This window comes from Crinia signifera, chromosome 9 (genome assembly GCF_055691185.1).
Source record: "Crinia signifera chromosome 9, ASM5569118v1, whole genome shotgun sequence".
NCBI classification, from domain to species: Eukaryota; Metazoa; Chordata; class Amphibia; order Anura; family Myobatrachidae; genus Crinia; species Crinia signifera.
This window is the reverse complement of record NC_139225.1, coordinates 8,859,329-8,876,398: the sequence shown is the minus strand read 5'-3', so window position 1 is coordinate 8,876,398 and position 17,070 is coordinate 8,859,329. Positions and strand designations below refer to the sequence as shown.

Here is a 17,070-nt window from a genome sequence, read left to right as displayed (position 1 = left end):
TTTCACAGTATAAATTACAGATGTGTAGGCATCGAGCGGCAATAACCCACGTAGTGCAAGATGCTTGGTGCAAGTGAGCCGCCAACATTTTTCCATGCAACACGATGCGACTTGAAGGGCCGAACAGAAGTTGACAGATTAACGGCAATGAAATCATTCGAAATAAGAAACCCAACGCGTTTCGTTATGAAATGACTTCATCAGGGGTAGACTTATAACACTGATCAATAGTCGTAACTATCAGAGGTTGCAGAAACATTTATCTCCATGAGAGTGTTAAGATGACCTATCTGTTTTTGTTGTACAATTTAATAAACCATGAAAGAGAAGCAGGAGCTTCAGTGTGAACACATTTATTTTTTGACCACTATACGGTCAACTATGGAGACACCTTTACTACATTATCTGCAAATAATTTTGCCCGCTTCGAACCTAATTGAAGGACTTGATATTAAGTAGACCTATTAAAGACTTCTCTTTCACGGTTTATTAAATCCATCGGCTGTGTCATTCTTTCCTGTATGCTGTGACTAGGACATCATAGGACTTCATATACAGATTCAGACTCAGTTGCACACAGGTATACAAGTGTCACATATCAAGTTAATTAGTACAAACTCCTGGTGTATATTATTTGTATAACATTGCAACTAAAGGTCCCCAAACACTAGGGGGATTCAGATGCAATTTGAGCTTTTTTCATGCAATTTTGGAGATCAATTCCAAATTGCATACGACTAACCCAAAATTGTCCAAATTGCATATGACTAACAGCAGGACTGATGTAATGCGTGGTCCCCTGCACATTGCACTGGAGCCTGCGATTCGCAACGGCTGTAGAAGTGATCTGTTGTTTTGATTCCGAGCTGGGCAGGTTTGGCTGAGATCGCATGTGGGCAGGTCCCAGGCAGCTCAAAGGGGGATGGCGGGTGACTTCTCCAGGTTGAGAAGTCACCTTATTGTATTGTATTGTATGTAAGGGTAGTGTCAGAGCTATTAAAAGGGAATAATTGCTATTTCCTATCTCTCTGTAAACTTATATACACAGGTAGAGTTGCCATATTTTATAATTGCTGTGTCATTCTTAGACATGCCGCTTCACGGCAAATGACCATTAAAAAACCCCCAGAGAAGGCAATAAAGAGACTATGGGCGCGTGAGATTATCAAGAAAACACAAAATAAAACCAGAAAGAGACTTCTATCTGTAGTTACAGTACCAAGACGAGCGCATTTTCTATTTCATTGATTGGACAAAGCTTAAACAATGATCAATCTTTCCCTGTGCTGCATTCTAGCGCATGTTCAACGCTGCATTAAAAATATGAAGACGTAAAACCAGCTTCCCTCGGCAAATAACCTGTGACATTTTACCGAGGACTAAAGCGTCTGTATTCACACAATCAAGTTTTCACCTGTGTTTATTGAAGGACAGCAGTAACGGCACTTTTAATAAGTATCTGGCAGTAAGATGTGGTGCCACGGTAAAAAAAAAAAAAGGAGGGGGGGGGGGGGGGAATTAATTACGCATTCCAAACCTGGTCACTGAAGTCTTCTGGGAAGATCCTCTGCAGCTCAGGATCTGTAAATAATTGACAGATAATATTAATTGGCTTTGGATTAGTGAGCAAGCAGAGAATCATACATTAATATTTGATCAGAAGATGATAGAAATCCTGGCAGGGGATCCTGCGAGGGCAGCCTGGGTCTGTATAGAAAAAAGCAAAAGAACTCACTTGGAGACTCTCCCTTTAGCCTCCCCAGAAAGATGAAAAAAGAGGAACAAAAAATAAAAGTTAAAATAAGCTCTGCTGCCCCATTACATCTAAATGGTTACCTGACACTACAACTAACCAGCTGAAATTGACTTGCAAAGAGAAAAAGAAAAAACCTGTTATCTTTCTAAGACGGGGAACTCTTGTCAGTTGGCCAAGCAGAAGCACTTTGTAAGAACTAAATGCTGCATTCGGTCTATAAGGGACGTGGGAAAATCAGCAAGCTTGTTATCTGTCCTTTTACTTCAAAATAAGACACAGAGGCATTCAGCGGCAGTGTAAACACGCCATTATTGCATCCACAGTTTGTGCTCATGTATATATAAAGTGTGTGTTTAGATATTGGAGGACTGTGGGAAGGAAGATGACAGATAGCTTCCGATTTGCTGCACGGTCCTGACAATCTTCTTATTCCAGCTTCACACACAAAAAAACACTTTCAGGCATTATTTAGAACATTGTGTTCATAGCGTATGAGTGCAATCAGGCATTTACATTCATTTGTGTGATCAAAGATACAAATCAGATTGCTTGCTACTGGTTATAGCAAGGGCCCTTAACATTTATGTCGCGATCCAAAGCCTGTCATACTGTTTAGGGCGGATCCTCGTGAACCTCTCTTTGAGGAACTGCTGCGTACTACAAGCTAATGAACCAATTACTCATTTTTCTTTGATATTTTTATTTTGTAGACGTTAAAGTACACAAGAAAAAAAAAAACGTAGATATCCAGTTTATTCTTGAATCGTAATCATAAATGCAAGATTGTTTGAGATTAAAAAAAAATCGTTTATGGCATCATTTACAGAGAGCTGTTACTATTTATTTCTATACTACATATTACTTCACATTGCTACTTGGAAACATGGACCGAGAGTCTTGATTTATCCTCTGCTCTAAAGCAATGGTATGCAAAGGGGCAGATTGATTAAGCTTTGTGAAGTGACAATGTGGGTGGTACTTTATCACCGGCCAATCAGCTCCTAACTGTGAAGTTACAGGCTTGGTTTGAAAAATGACAGGTAAGAGCTGATTGGCTGGTGATAAAGGCCACTTTATCACTTCACCAAGCTTAATAAATCTACCCCCCAGTCCCCAAAGCACAATCAGAGTCCAAGTTTTAAGGATATCCATGCTTGAGTACAGGTGGCTTAATTAGAACCTTGGTCAATTTGATTTAACTATCTGTGCACAACTATAGATATCGATACATCCTGGACCGTAAAGAGGTGCAGTGGGAATTGAGGCGCACGGTCTCACAAATGTATTGGGCTTCCTTGCCGTTGTCCATGGTACATCCAAAGATAGCATCTACAGGCGCAACAAATGGGATTTCAGCAGCAAATACCACATAAAGTTGGCATCTCAGTCCTTGCGCGCTCGGTTCCATATTTGTATGACAGGGAAGGGCTTATACTACCCTCAGCATCACTCCAAAATCAGCGTGCAACTCTGAATTGGTCCATAAAGGGGTATTACAGATACCAATTGGCTTGAAAGGGCCTCTGAGGCAAACAGGAAAATACCAGCCAAGCTTCTTTACGGAAGGTAAGGGCTACAAAACAAATAATTCTACCCTGGGTTGGGGAAAAGAATATATATATATATATATTTTTTTTTTTAAAGAAATAAAAAACTTTTTATATTTTATTTTAGGTGGTTTAGACCAGGTTTTTTGCATTAGTTTTAAAGGGGAAAAAAATTATCATTCTTTACTTTTTATATTAATACTGTGATATATTGAGATGTATTAGAAATTAAATATGAATAGTAATACAAAATGGAAACGCAGAGGGCCTTTTCATAACATGTAACATGTGCAGAGAGAATTAGATTTGGGGGAGTTATTTTTTTTCTGTGCAGGGAAAATACTGGCTGCTTTATTTTTACACTGCAATATAGATCTCACTTGGAAGTAAAAAAACACCAAAATCGAACTCTCTCTGCACATGTTACACCTGCCGCACCTGCAGTTTACATGGTTTTGTCCATTTGAGAAGGCATTTGCCTTTGCTGGTGAACCAGAATAAGGGCCTTTGTCTGAAAAAGGAGTCTGATTGCTTACAGGAGGACCAGGGCTTAAAGTGGCCAAGCTAGGGCCAGTGCTAAGATTTTCAGCACCCACCCACATGAATTTGTGCCCTACCTCCCATACTGTATAAAAGGGATTTTTTTTCTATGTGGTCTTACAAGAAAGTCACACAACAGCACTCCCAATTTAATCACGCCACACAGTAGCACAGTCCTATTCACATTACACAAAATGTAGTGCCCTCGATTCATATTTCACCACATAGTAGGTTCCCTCTTATTTACGTAGTGCCCCTTATTCATGGTTTTATACATTTTTTCTTTACATTTATATATACAGGTATGGTATCTTGTATCCGTACATCCCGTATCCGAATTATTCCAAAAACCGTTGTTTTTTGGAACAATTAAAAAATATATATATATTTTTTTCCCCTAACCCTTTTTTATACTTACTAAGTCCACAGCAGGCCTTCAGCATCCTCTCCGGCGTCTCCAGAGGTCCCAGGATTGCATTGCGTGATGGTGACATCACCGGTGCGCCTGGGAACTCGCGAAACACACTCCTGTGGCTGCTGGAGACGCCGAAGATGGTGCTGAAAGCCTGCCGTGGATGCCGGGGGACAACATGGGAGCCAAGGGACCATCGGGCCACCACCACGGGACAGGTAAGTATGCCTAAAAAAAAATATAAAAAAAGAAAAGAAAAATCCCTTATCCAGAATGATCGTGGCCCCGAGCATTTCGGATAAGGGATACTCAACCTGTACATTCATACATACATACATATACACACACAGATACATTCTTTCTTTTCCCTTCTGTTGTCAAAGCCCTCTTCTCTTCACATGTCACTCACAGCTCTCCCATACTCAACCACTCAGCGACCATCTTCGTCCGCATACTCATCTCCGTCTTTGGCCACCAGCCCCTAGTTGCAAATTGGTCAAGTCCTCACTACTTACATTTAAGCTGTAATGTGTATTGAATTGTGGCATTCATTTTACCTGTACTCCTATTTTTGTTATTTATTTAATGCAATGTTAAGTTTTGTCTCCCTGTTCTGTTCCTTTGTACAGCGCTGCGAAACACTTGTGGCGCCTTATAAATAAAATTATAATAATAATACATTCTGGAGCTAGCTTTGAACTGATATTCAGATACATGGCACTACTGTATTTAATGAAGTATAAGATGGGGCAGTACGGATGGTGTAATGGTTAGCATTACTGCCTCACAGCGCTGAGGTCATGGGTTCTATTCCCACCATGTGTTATATATACGGGGCAGTAAGGATGGTGTAATGGTTAGCATTACTGCCTCACAGCACTGAGGTCATGGGTTCTATCCCCACCATGTGTTATATATACGGGGCAGTACAGACGGTGTAATGGTTAGCATTACTGCCTCACAGCGCTGAGGTCATGGGTTCTATCCCCACCATGTGTTATATATACGGGGCAGTACAGATGGTGTAATGGTTACATTACTGCCTCACAGCGCTGAGGTCATGGGTTCTATTCCCACCATGTGTTATATATACGGGGCAGTACAGATGGTGTAATGGTTAGCATTACTGCCTCATAGCGCTGAGGCCATGGGTTCAATTCCCACCATGGCTCTAACTGTGCGGAGTTTGTATATTCTCCCCGTACTTGCGTGGGTTTCCTCCGGGTACTCCGGTTTCCTCCCACAATACATAAATATACTGGTAGGCTAATTGGCTCCAAACAAAATTAACCCTAGAATGTCTGTGTGTGCGTGTACATGTGGTAGGGAATATAGATTGTAAGCTCCACTGGGGCAGGGACTGATGTGAATGTTCAAATATTCTCTGTAAAGCGCTGGGGAATATGTGTGTGCTATATAAGAAACTGGTTATAAATAAAATAAACAAATAACAATAGTCATGACTACTTCTTGCCAAGTGGTGTCGTAGTACTTAGTGTCGCTCTTTCCCATTCCTTCTCTATGGTCTTATAGCCTACAATAAACTTTAACATAGGTTTGTTTTTCACTAGAACATAGCCAAAGTATATAACAATAGCTTGCAAATCATCTTATTATCAATTGAAGACCATGAATAAGGAATTCAAATCTGTGAAGTTCTCTTTTAAGTATTGTAAAGCAACCAGTGTATCCAATAGCTAATCTACAGTGTAACTTAATGTGCCAGAGGGACAGAATGCGCCAGCGGAGTAAAGCAGTTCAAGCTGAATTAGCCTCAGACACCTTCTCCTTCTAGATCATAATGCTTGCAAATATGTGAGCTAAGAGTTGCCTTGGGACACATCGCTAACAGATGCAGACTTCATAGCTTCGAGTTTTGATCATCGTGTCTGGGTGAGGCGATCCTACAATCTTTTACAGCTCACTTCATTTTGTTGGGTTTGTAGCTCAAGGGCAATTGAATTCTTTCATGAGTAATTTTAATGTTTACATGTTCCTAGGAGTTGGCTTGAAAACTGAGTTTTCATAGGCCAAATTTGTTTTACAAGCATGTTAATGCACGGATGGTTCCCATTGTAAACCTGAAAGCATAAATTCAACCAATGGTTACATTTTTTAAATAAACAGAACACAGAGTGACTGGGAATATCGTCAGCGCCTCCCGTCTCCTGCAGTCATTACTGGCTCCCCATTAAATTTTGCATTATTTACAAGTCTCTCCTTCTCCTTTCAGAACCCACTTCCCCGTCTACACATGAGTCACTAATCCCTTGCTTTGGAGGCACTTTTTTTATCCCACCTCCTCATAATATTTATTTAGAAATTTCTCGTACAGGCTGCAAAAAAACAAAGTCATAAACAAAAATGAATGAAAAAATGAGTCATTTTATATTTAATTTTTATTTATTTTTTTTAAATCCCGCTCACAAAAGCATGCAGTCGACATGCTCGGTCCTATTAGATCAATGGGAACCTTGCTTTTATTAGTATTTTTTAGGCGCAACAAATCACACGAGGAATATACATAGTAAAAGTGTAACATGAAATATCATAATAAGTTACATATATGCAACATAAACTGATGTAATGTATCTCAGTAAAACAGGAAAATTACAGACTTGGTAGAACAATCACGTGGGTAGAAGGTCGGCAACTCAGTGCCACTTGAATGGCTAATGGTGGCAAGTCAAAAGGAAGGGAAAGCTCAGTGTGACCAGCAGGGATATATGAAAAATTTATAGGCAGTATGGATGGTGTAATGGTTGTCATTATTCACGCACAGCACTGAGGTCATGGGTTAAATACCCACCATGATCCTAACTCTGTGGAGTTTGTATATGCTCCACTTTCTTTGTGGGTTTCCTCTGGTTACTCCGGTTGCCTCCCACAATCCAAAAAATATAGCGGTAGGTTAACTGGCTCCCGACATAAAGATAAACCTAGAATGTGTATGTACATATTTTTACATTTAAAAATAATGTAGTTTATACAGATAAAGCCATCCTCATCTAGCCCTTTAATAGGATTAAGTGAGCCAGAGCTGTTGGACTTAATCCTATGATAATCCCTTACTGTATTGTTCTATGTATTGTGTTGCAGATGAGAACAATAGGACTTGGTGAGCCATGACTCACCATGGCTATCTGAAGATGGCTAGTTGAAGAAGGCTCCATCTGTATATGTGATATAGCCATCCTTAGTTCTCCCATGGAAATTCATGCACGTACATGTAATACTGCTTTCACATCGCAAAGCCGGGTCTGACATGGGATCTTTATCCCAGGTCCGTGACAGCTCCGATCCTTCCACATTTAACCGGGATCACCCATTATTCACAGGGTGACCCAGGTTTAACCCTTCTTATATTCCAGGTTGAATTGCTGGATTGGTGCCATGGCTTATTAGGTTTGGTGCTTTCCCACCGCACCTCAACTTGGGTCAACCAGGCAGCAACCTGGTAATAAGCCAGGTTTTAGAGGCGATGTGAAAGGGGCTGTCGCATTCTATGTTTCTATCACAGGGCAGACATCCAGGTGATAATCATATACATAAGTAAAGCAGCATCCTAGACACAGGCTGCCCCATTCACCATTTATACCCGTTTCACATCGCATTGAAATGCCAGGTTATGGCCAGGCTACTGCGTGGTCAAGATCCCAAGTCCGACCTGGCAGAGTGATGTGCGAGCATTATGAGTATACAGTGCCGTCTCCTACTTTGTGACAGGAGCCAGTTGCTGCACGTATTGTTACAGTCCAGCACCCAGTATCTGAGTAGTTGGCACTTTGGTGGTAAACCTCCCTTGTGACATCACTGACTAATGTCACAGCACTTGTCACTATGACATTGGCCTATCAAAATGATCTAACAGCTGTTATTATTCATTGCAAATGTTTTGCTTTACAAATGTTAAGGCTACAGAAAATACAAATGAGATTCAAGGTGTTACCTAGGTGGAGCCATTGGTCTACTGGAGGTTTACAGGTCATGGTTCAAAACAAAAAGTATGTTGGCGCTACATGAGAAGCATCTGGTCTAAAGGCCCGATTCAGGGTCCTGATAGTGGATAGCGGTGCAGCGACATAAGGGCATATAATTAAATAGTTATAAGCAGGGCTATTTTTCTGCAGGCTCCAGCAGGAACTGTGGCCCTTATTCTAGTTCACTCTTTCTGACAAAATATTTCTTAGATGGACAAAACCATGTGCACTGCAGGTGAGGCAGGTGTTACTTGTGCAGAGATAATTAGATTTGGGTGGGGTTTTACACCTGCCTCACCTGTAGTGCACATGGTTTTGTCCATCTAAGAAATATTTTGTCAGAAAGAGTGAACTAGAAAAAGGGCCTCAGTTCCTGCTGGAGCCTGCAGACAAATAGCCCTGGTTATAAGTGTACTTTTAAGTCCAGTACAAAATATGAATGGACATGGCATTGATAGGAACGATTTTACAAGGTACGCATTTGTTCTCTGCACTCGTTTTTAGTAAGCAGGTCACCTGTGAATGTTTCAGATGCGGATAAAGAAAATGGTTTGGGGACAGAATGTCGCTGCAGCACAGAATCTAACAGTCCTGAAGAGTGTAGGGACCTTTTAAACTTAAAAAATGTGAGCTGAAATCTTCACCTGTAAAAAACTCCCTTTCACACATGAAGACAAAACTAGTAATTTCCCGACACAGCAGAAAGGACTCGTGCCTAGAAGTAGTGTGATAGCTACCGGTGTCGGTCAGGAGTCGCGTATCCGCGTCGGTGCAGTTTACCTGCATTATTCCCTGGTTTATGCAGGCTGGGCCCAGGTTGGCTGTACTCTGAAAGAGGGAGTGGCAATAAGACAGGATTTGTCTCAAATGTCGACATGGACACTAAAAAAAAGTGCACCGCTACACTCGCCATGCTTTGGGCACACTATGTTATTCTCCTAGCACACCCTAGTGGATGGTAGGGCATGAATACCACCTGTCGGCACATGTCAACTCAACAAAAAACCCAAGCCGGCCTTCCCCATGTCGACCTAACCGATGTCGACCTTCATGCATGTTGACCTAATGCTTGGTGACCTAGTGACCTACACAACACAACACTACACAACTGATCTACTATCTATTATCTATTGATGGCACAAATAGATCCTCTAGCCCCCAGTGCACTGTCTTGAAGTTTACCTCGTCTTCTCCATCTCCTTCAAACCTACGCATTCAGTATCTTTCACATCGCTGCCGTTTCCGTCTCAAAAATATTTCCAGGATCAGACCCTTCCACACCCTGGATACTACCAAGACCTCATCTACTCATTGCTCAGCTACAAATTGGGCTACTGTAATCTCCTTGTATCTGGACTCCCTGACTATCTCCTTTCTTCACTCCCAGCTGTCCTCAATGCTGTGGTCTTGCTTAGCTTTCTCTCCAAGCATGCTATGTCTGCCTCCCCTCTCTTACAGACCCGACACCTGCTCCTCTTCCCCTTCAGAATCCAATCCAAGCTTCTCACACTCACTTACAAACCCCTCACCCAATCCTCCATTCTCTACATCTCTGACCTGATCTCTCTTCACACTTACAACTTTCCAGTCACTCTACAAAAGCATGCCACCTCTCCTGCCGACTGATTACTTCCTGCCAATCCTTCCTCCAAGATTTTGCATACGCTGCTTCTATAGTATCTTTGGAATTCTCCACCTCTCCACAAAACTTCAAAGAGTCTCTAAAGTTCTACTTCTTCATCATCCCAGCCATCTCTCATCCTGACCCTCTGTCCCATGCTCACTGTCTACAACATCTGTGTCACCCCTGCCTGTCTGTTCCTCTCATTTTAGAATGCAAGTTCTTAAAAGCAGGATGGTCGCCCCTTCATGTTCTTTTCCTCGTCTTATCATCTACTCCATACTTTCTACAATGGACCCCAAACCTTGGTCGCGCTGATGTTTGTTCAGGGTTTTGACCACTAATACATGAAATATTTATATACCATGTACTTCTTCTCCATTGTCTTGTACTCCAAGCCAGTTTTCGTGTTTTGCTCATTTCTGTACTCTTTTCGGGGCTGCAAATTCTTTGAGGCACCATACAATAATGAAAATAATAAATTAGATACTACCAATACAAATTTACCCAAGAAGGGCATCGAGACCTCCTGCAAAGCCATATGGTAAAGGAAGATATAGATTTAAAAATATACAATCTTTTCAAAGCAAAAAACACTACTTTGTAATATCGGTGTTTATTTTTGTTTTACAAATGTTCTCTCATAACAACAGTTAACCATTCTAAACATGGAATGCGGCTACGGGGTAGACAATGTCTACGTCGACAGTCAATAGGTCGACAGTGACTAGGTTAAGACCTTGAAATGGTCGACATACCCAAGCTCGACATTGTCAAAATGGTGAACGTAGACATGGTCGATATCAATAAGGTCGACATGAGCTTTCATGGTTTTTTTTTCAAGAAAGTTGGTTTTTCATACTATACAATCCAAGAGGGCACAGAGTGGGTATATATTATTGTGCCAAGCACAGTGGGGGCACAGAGTGGATACATATTAATGTGCCAAGCACAGTGGGAGCACAGAGTGGGTATATATTGGTGTGCCAAGCACAGTGGGGGCGCCGTGCCCAAAGCATGGGGAGTTCAGCGGTCCATGCTACCTCTGAAAAAGTTTTAGAGCGAAACGCGTTAGTTGAAACCTACTTTTCAGTAGAAGCGGACTAACAGCTCCAGCAATACTCAGATTCCTTAAACCTGCCCGAACCAGCCTGGACGGACCGGAAAAGCCATTTACACCTGCCAACACCAATGGTGCTTTCCACATTGATATTGGATGTACAAATAAGGGACTCTGGACCATAAAGGGAAATTCCTTATTCCATCAGGATCCAACAAGGTGGGCGGTAACTATATCCACTCTGAATTCACAGAGTTGGTCCATATTTTTCCAGGCATGCATAGGAACGAACAGTAAGGACAGAGCTATAACATCTAACACCCTGCATGAGTGTATTTTTTAATCTTATTCTTCACTGTATTAGTATGTGTAGCCACATGGCTTATTAAATTGTGATTTAATTTTAATGATATAAAAATCTGTAAAGTCAATCGAACATTTCAGAGCTGCGTATTTTGTTTCTTTTTCTATGGTAATCTTTTTTCAGGTCCGACACACCTGATATTTTGCAGCTGCTACTGAGCAAAGCAGTTCAGCTCATTGCACCCCTAAGGGTTCCCTTCCCTGTTGTATATAGGTAGAAGGGATACCCCAAATTTCCATGTGAGGGGACACAGTAGCACTCATACGGTGTCCATGTCGACATAGACAGCAATATGCTACGGTGCTGTGTAAGTGATATCGTGGCTTTAACCCTGAGTGCCAAGTGGATTTATCAAAATAGATGCAAAAAAAATTGCCAAGCAAACATTTTTATTCATCATAAATTAAATATAATGTTTTTTTTTTTTACACATTTTTTTATTTGAATTTATATAACAAATGTGAGCGACACAGGCATGTTTAGTGGATATGTTGCGCATCTCTAACAGAGATATTGGCACTCAAAGGGTTAAAAATGAAACTATTAAATGGTACTCGGGTAACAATCTTATTGCTAAGAAAGGAGCGGCAAAGTAAAGAAGTGTTATTGGTACAAATGTAGCAAGTTATGGCAGTGTGCGAACATAGGTCAAGTCATACGGCTATGAGGCAGATCGTTCCTTTTGATGATCAAATACTTGTTACAAAGTTTTCCTCTTGGCTCTTGTGTTGCACAGAGAACTGTGGTAATCTGGCCTTTGGCATGCAGAATGGAGACTACGGTAATATTTTTCTATATCTGCTGAGGATTCTTAGAATTAAAATAAAATATAAGTTGCATCCTTTTTAATACTTTGGCCTTCTATGACATATTCAGAAACCCATTATACTTTCTTTGGAGGCTCAAGTGGGTAACACATTACATTTGTAAAGTAGACCAAAGCAGAAATTCAAAACATGGTGCTAATTACCATAACTACCAAAAGAAGTATATCTCCCTCAAAAAGAATGGCTTGTAAGTGAAAAACTCATGTCTCGAGTCTATATTGAATACTGTTGCACAGAGAGCAGCATTTTTGTCACATCCCAGATCAACAACAAAACTCTGCTTTTGAAACACATACAGAATAAAAAGAAAATGCATAGAAAAAAGTTGCCAATGGTCATTAATAAATGTAAAAAAAAAAAAAATCCCCATACACACTAAATCAGAAATTAAAAGAGATCACTCAGAAAGGCTCTTCTGAGCGATATCTTCTATAAAAAAAAGAAAACATAGTGTCCACACTCAATATCATTGAGGATGCACACAACCTTCCTCCCGTCGTCAAAACATGCCGGTCAATTTTGGCTATGTAGCCAAGGACCTGCATGTTCAGTGGCCGTGGGTGACGTCACTGTACAATATCGGCAACCAATATCATTCAGCGTATACACACTATCTAGTTGATCAGCGGCACCACCAATATAATTAACCATATCGGCCTTGCCCCTGGTCGTGTAGTGACTACAGGGCATAAAGGTGCAAAAGTATCTTGTTCTGCCACATCTTTTGTGCACAAACAACATCCCCATTATTTCAGTCAATGTTTAGCTTGTCGTGTTGGTCACGGTCTAGAAAGACATCCATATAATGGAATGCTCCCAAACCTTAATAGCACAATAACAAGGTCTGTACTAAGAAGCTACAATGCTCCAGCCAGAACTGTGGTTCTCAAGAGGATCCATCTAAAAAGGACAAGCTGCAATGCAACCTATTCATGCCCTAGGCACAGTAAATGGTTTTCTTTCTCCCATGTATCTGGTGAGGAAGTTATGGCTCTCTTCCATTCCTCCCCCACCACCACCTAGTGACTTGACCTGATCCCCTCCCACCTCCTCCGCCACCTCTCTCCTTCTGCATGTTTCCATCTTGCCCACCTTCTCAATCTCTCCTTCTCATCAGGCACTGTCCCCTCTGGCTTCAAGCATGCTATTGTCTCCCCTATTCTTAAAAAATCTACCCTTGATACTAACACCCTCTCCAACTACTGACCATCTCTCTCTCCTCCCTTTTACCTCCAAACTCCTTGAGCGTATTGTCTACGAGTGTATTGTCTACAACCGCCTCACTGACTTTCTTTCCTCCCACTCTCTGCTTGACCCATTCCAATCTGGCTTCCGTTCTCTCCACTCCACTGAAACTGCCCTCACAAAAGTCTGCAATGATCTTCATGGTGCCAAATCTTAGGACCACTACTCTCTGCTTATTCTTCTTGGCCTCTCTGTTGCATTTGACACTGTGGACCACCCTCTCCTTCTCTGAATCCTTCACTCCCTTGGTCTGCGTGATACTGCTCTCTCCTGGCTGTCCTCCTACCTCTCTGATTGTTCCTTCTCTGTATCCTCTCATAACACTGCCTCCCCCCCACTTCCACTAACCGTTGGTGTCCCACAAAGTTCTGTTTTTTTTCCTCTCCCTTTCTCTCTCTATACATTCTAATTAGGTGAGCTCATTAGTTCTTTTGACTTTCAATATCATCTCTATGCTGATGATACTCAAATCTAATTTCGTCCCCTCACCTTTCCCCCGCTCTCCTCACTCGTATCTCCAACTGTCTATCTGCTATCTCTTTCTGGATGTCCCAGCGCTTTCTCAAACGTAACATGTCCAAGACTGAGATGATCATCTTCCCACCCTCCCACACAACCTCGCATCCCTCAATCTCATTATCTATTGATGGCACAACTATCACCTCTAGCTCCCAAGTACTCTGTTTTGGAGTAATCCTTGACTCCTCTCTCTACTTCAAACCACATAATCAGCAACTCTCACAAACCTGACATTTTCATCTCAAAAATATTTCCAGAATTAGACCTTTTCTCACTCAGGATGCCACTAAGACCATTATCCACTCACTGATCATATCCAGGCTGGACTACTGCAATCTCTCTCTTCCACAAGCCCTTCACTGCCTTCCCTTCCCTTTCAGAATTCAATTTTAAACTTCTCACACTCACTTACAAAGCCGTCACCAACTCCTCTCCCATTTACATCTTATATCCCTTTAAACTCCCACTCGTCCCCTTCGCTCGGCTAACACCAGTCGGCTCTCCTGCTGACTTATTACCTCCTCCCACTCCTACCTCCAAGATTTTTCATGTGCTGCTCCCTTACTCTGGAATTCTCTACCTATCCCCCTCAGACTCTCCACTTATATACAGAACTTCAAATGGGCTCTTAAGACCCACTTCTTCACCAAACCCAGCAAACTGTCCTTCTAACCTTCTGTTCCTCGCCCAATCTACCCCTCCGATGTCACCCCTGTCTGTCTGCCCCCCTCTTTAGAATGTAAGCTCTCACGAGCAGGGACCTCTTACCTCATGTGCTTATCCTTTCTTACTTCAGTAGTCTTCGACTGCACCAAAGCACGCTGTTTGCTGCCACCTGGAAGCTTATGTTGCAGCAATCAGCTGATGTTCCTATAATCATTTACCCTGTATCTGTCCTGTATTGTCTTCAACTGTAAGTTACTGTTTTCCAGTTTGATTATGTGTACTCTATAACTGGGCGCTGTGGAACCCTTGTGGCGCCATATAAATAAAGGATAATAATAATAACGCACAGAAGTTGATTTCCCAGAGCGGTGTACATCTAGGAAACAAAGGTGGCAACCGTACAAACCCTACACCCTACAGCTAAAGTAAACTGCCACTAAATTCTCTTCTTGGCAGCCGCCCACTTGCTTGTCTTGGTTGTGTTTTTCTTTGTTTAAGTCTTTTATGCATTATAAGAGGTCATATGTTTTTCATTGACTATCAAAACAGTCTCTGTACATTTTATGGAAGGTTTTATATATTTTATATGGTACATAATACCATCAAAAACTTTCTATTAATTGCTGAACCCAAATTATAATAATTAGGGCTTGGCTCCTCAGTCTCGCTTCCGGTAGCAGAGAGAATACATGCTGTATATAAAGCGCCGCAAAATATTTTATTGTTCTTAATGCTATTATTAGTCTACCAGGAAAAAAAAACACTTGGTTATAGACATCTATTTCTCTTGGATTGGGGAGATGGTAAATGCTTTCGGAGAGACCAGGTCAACCAGAAAGACAGACATTTACGGGTCAATTAATTTGCAGGTGATGCCCGCAATTCATCATTGCAACTGTTGGAACGCCAACATTGGCACATCAAATACCTGGAAATTCACCCACAAAAATCAAATAGTTGTGTTGGATCTACCATAAGTGCGACATATGCACATACTAGATCACAGGAATCACCTGCAACTGAAGTGACCCCACAGTAGGATAATGTGCGCCTGCAGTGTTAGAAATGTGCATATTGTCCGAAGCCAGAGCAGACTTATTAACATCACTATCCATGTTTAAGATTTGCAGTAATGGGGCCCACACACGGTGCAATTTCAGGGCACTTTCTAAGCGATCTTACTAGATCTTACTTGCTTAGAAAATGCGTCTACATCGCTCTGTGTGTAGGGGCCATAACGATGTGTGGCCCCGCGTGTTGCTATTGCCCAGTGATAAATATCCATCCATGATGGATGAATCTACCTAACCGCCGGTCAGGGCCAGTGTTCTCACCGCAGTGCACATCACTGGCACATCGCTGTGCGCTTAGCAATCTTGCGGAGAGATCTGAGCAATCTACATTGCTCAAGATCACTCAGCAGTGTTGTCCTGTGTATTGTAGTCCCCTTAAGTGACTTTATCCTCAGACAGGGCTGCCAACAGGGGGGTGCCAGGGGGACAGCTGTCCCGCGCCCCGGCCTCTGGAGGGGCCCGAGCAGCTGCCCACAGTCACGGCACCACCCAACCGCACCCGCACAGTATCCCCCACCCGGCGGCCAGACGCGCACAATACACAGTGCAGCCTGCAGAGCCTAGGACACAGAGGGGCTCGGCGCTCTGCAGGCTGCACTGAGTGCTCTGAGCCCCGAGTCCTGGAGGGAGAAGATGCCGCCGACACTGCTGGTAAGTAATAGTTATGGGGGGGTTGCCACCGCGCAAGGGGGGGGTGTGCCAGCGCGCGAGGGGTGGGTGCCACTGGGGGCCTGGGCGAAGGTCAACAACATTACTAGTGGTGGCCCTGTCCTCAGATGTTATTATTTATTCTGCCATTTGTTGCTATCGTTTTACCTTTTCATTTGGACAAGATTTGTTTTGTATTTTCCTTATTTTTGGGGACTGTACTGTGTATGAATAATACAGGGACAAAGTCAATAAAACCGATTTGATACAAAAAAAACAGTTGTCAGATTTAATGTATTTATTACAGATTTGTCCGATTACATATTTATCCAAAAGAGGGTTTTAAAAAGAACAGAACAGACGCAGCTCATCCCCCTGGTTATTACATCTGTAAGGAAATGTATTGCAGTACTTATAAAATGTTCCCAATGTCTTAGGAAAAAATGGACAATGGAATCACAACGCTGCTCTTTAGTGAGCCTTGATTAAAAGAGGACATAAAATACAATGTAGTATTAAGGCTTAAATTAGATTATAGCGAAGGGAAAAAAGAGAACAATATGGAGCCGAGCTTTGAAATGGATCCCGAACAATATAATCTAGTTACTTAATTTCATGGAGTTTAGCGGCCTTCTCTTCAATCCACAAGCCTAGATGTAAATCTACGTTGTAACCCGATTTAATTTTCCAGTTCATGGGATGGGAATATGCTTCAAATGGTAAATCGACTGAAGCTATGCTGCTCTTTTATACGGAGCAAATTCTTCCCATGTCAACAGACTGGTACGGAAGAACTGTGCTGCGTGTTTCAT

At 42.0% G+C, this 17,070-nt stretch overlaps 1 protein-coding gene across 4 annotated transcripts in view; it reads right to left on the bottom strand.

The window, feature by feature from the left end:
- Nucleotides 1-17,070, bottom strand: part of DENND1A (DENN domain containing 1A) — a 593,192-nt gene that overhangs the window by 478,686 nt on the left and 97,436 nt on the right. For all 4 annotated transcript variants that reach the window (XM_083161010.1, XM_083161012.1, XM_083161011.1 and 1 more), the window contains exon 3: nt 1,538-1,581. In XM_083161010.1, the coding sequence (XP_083017136.1) occupies nt 1,538-1,581 (44 nt within the window). The remainder of the gene's footprint in view (nt 1-1,537; nt 1,582-17,070) is intronic.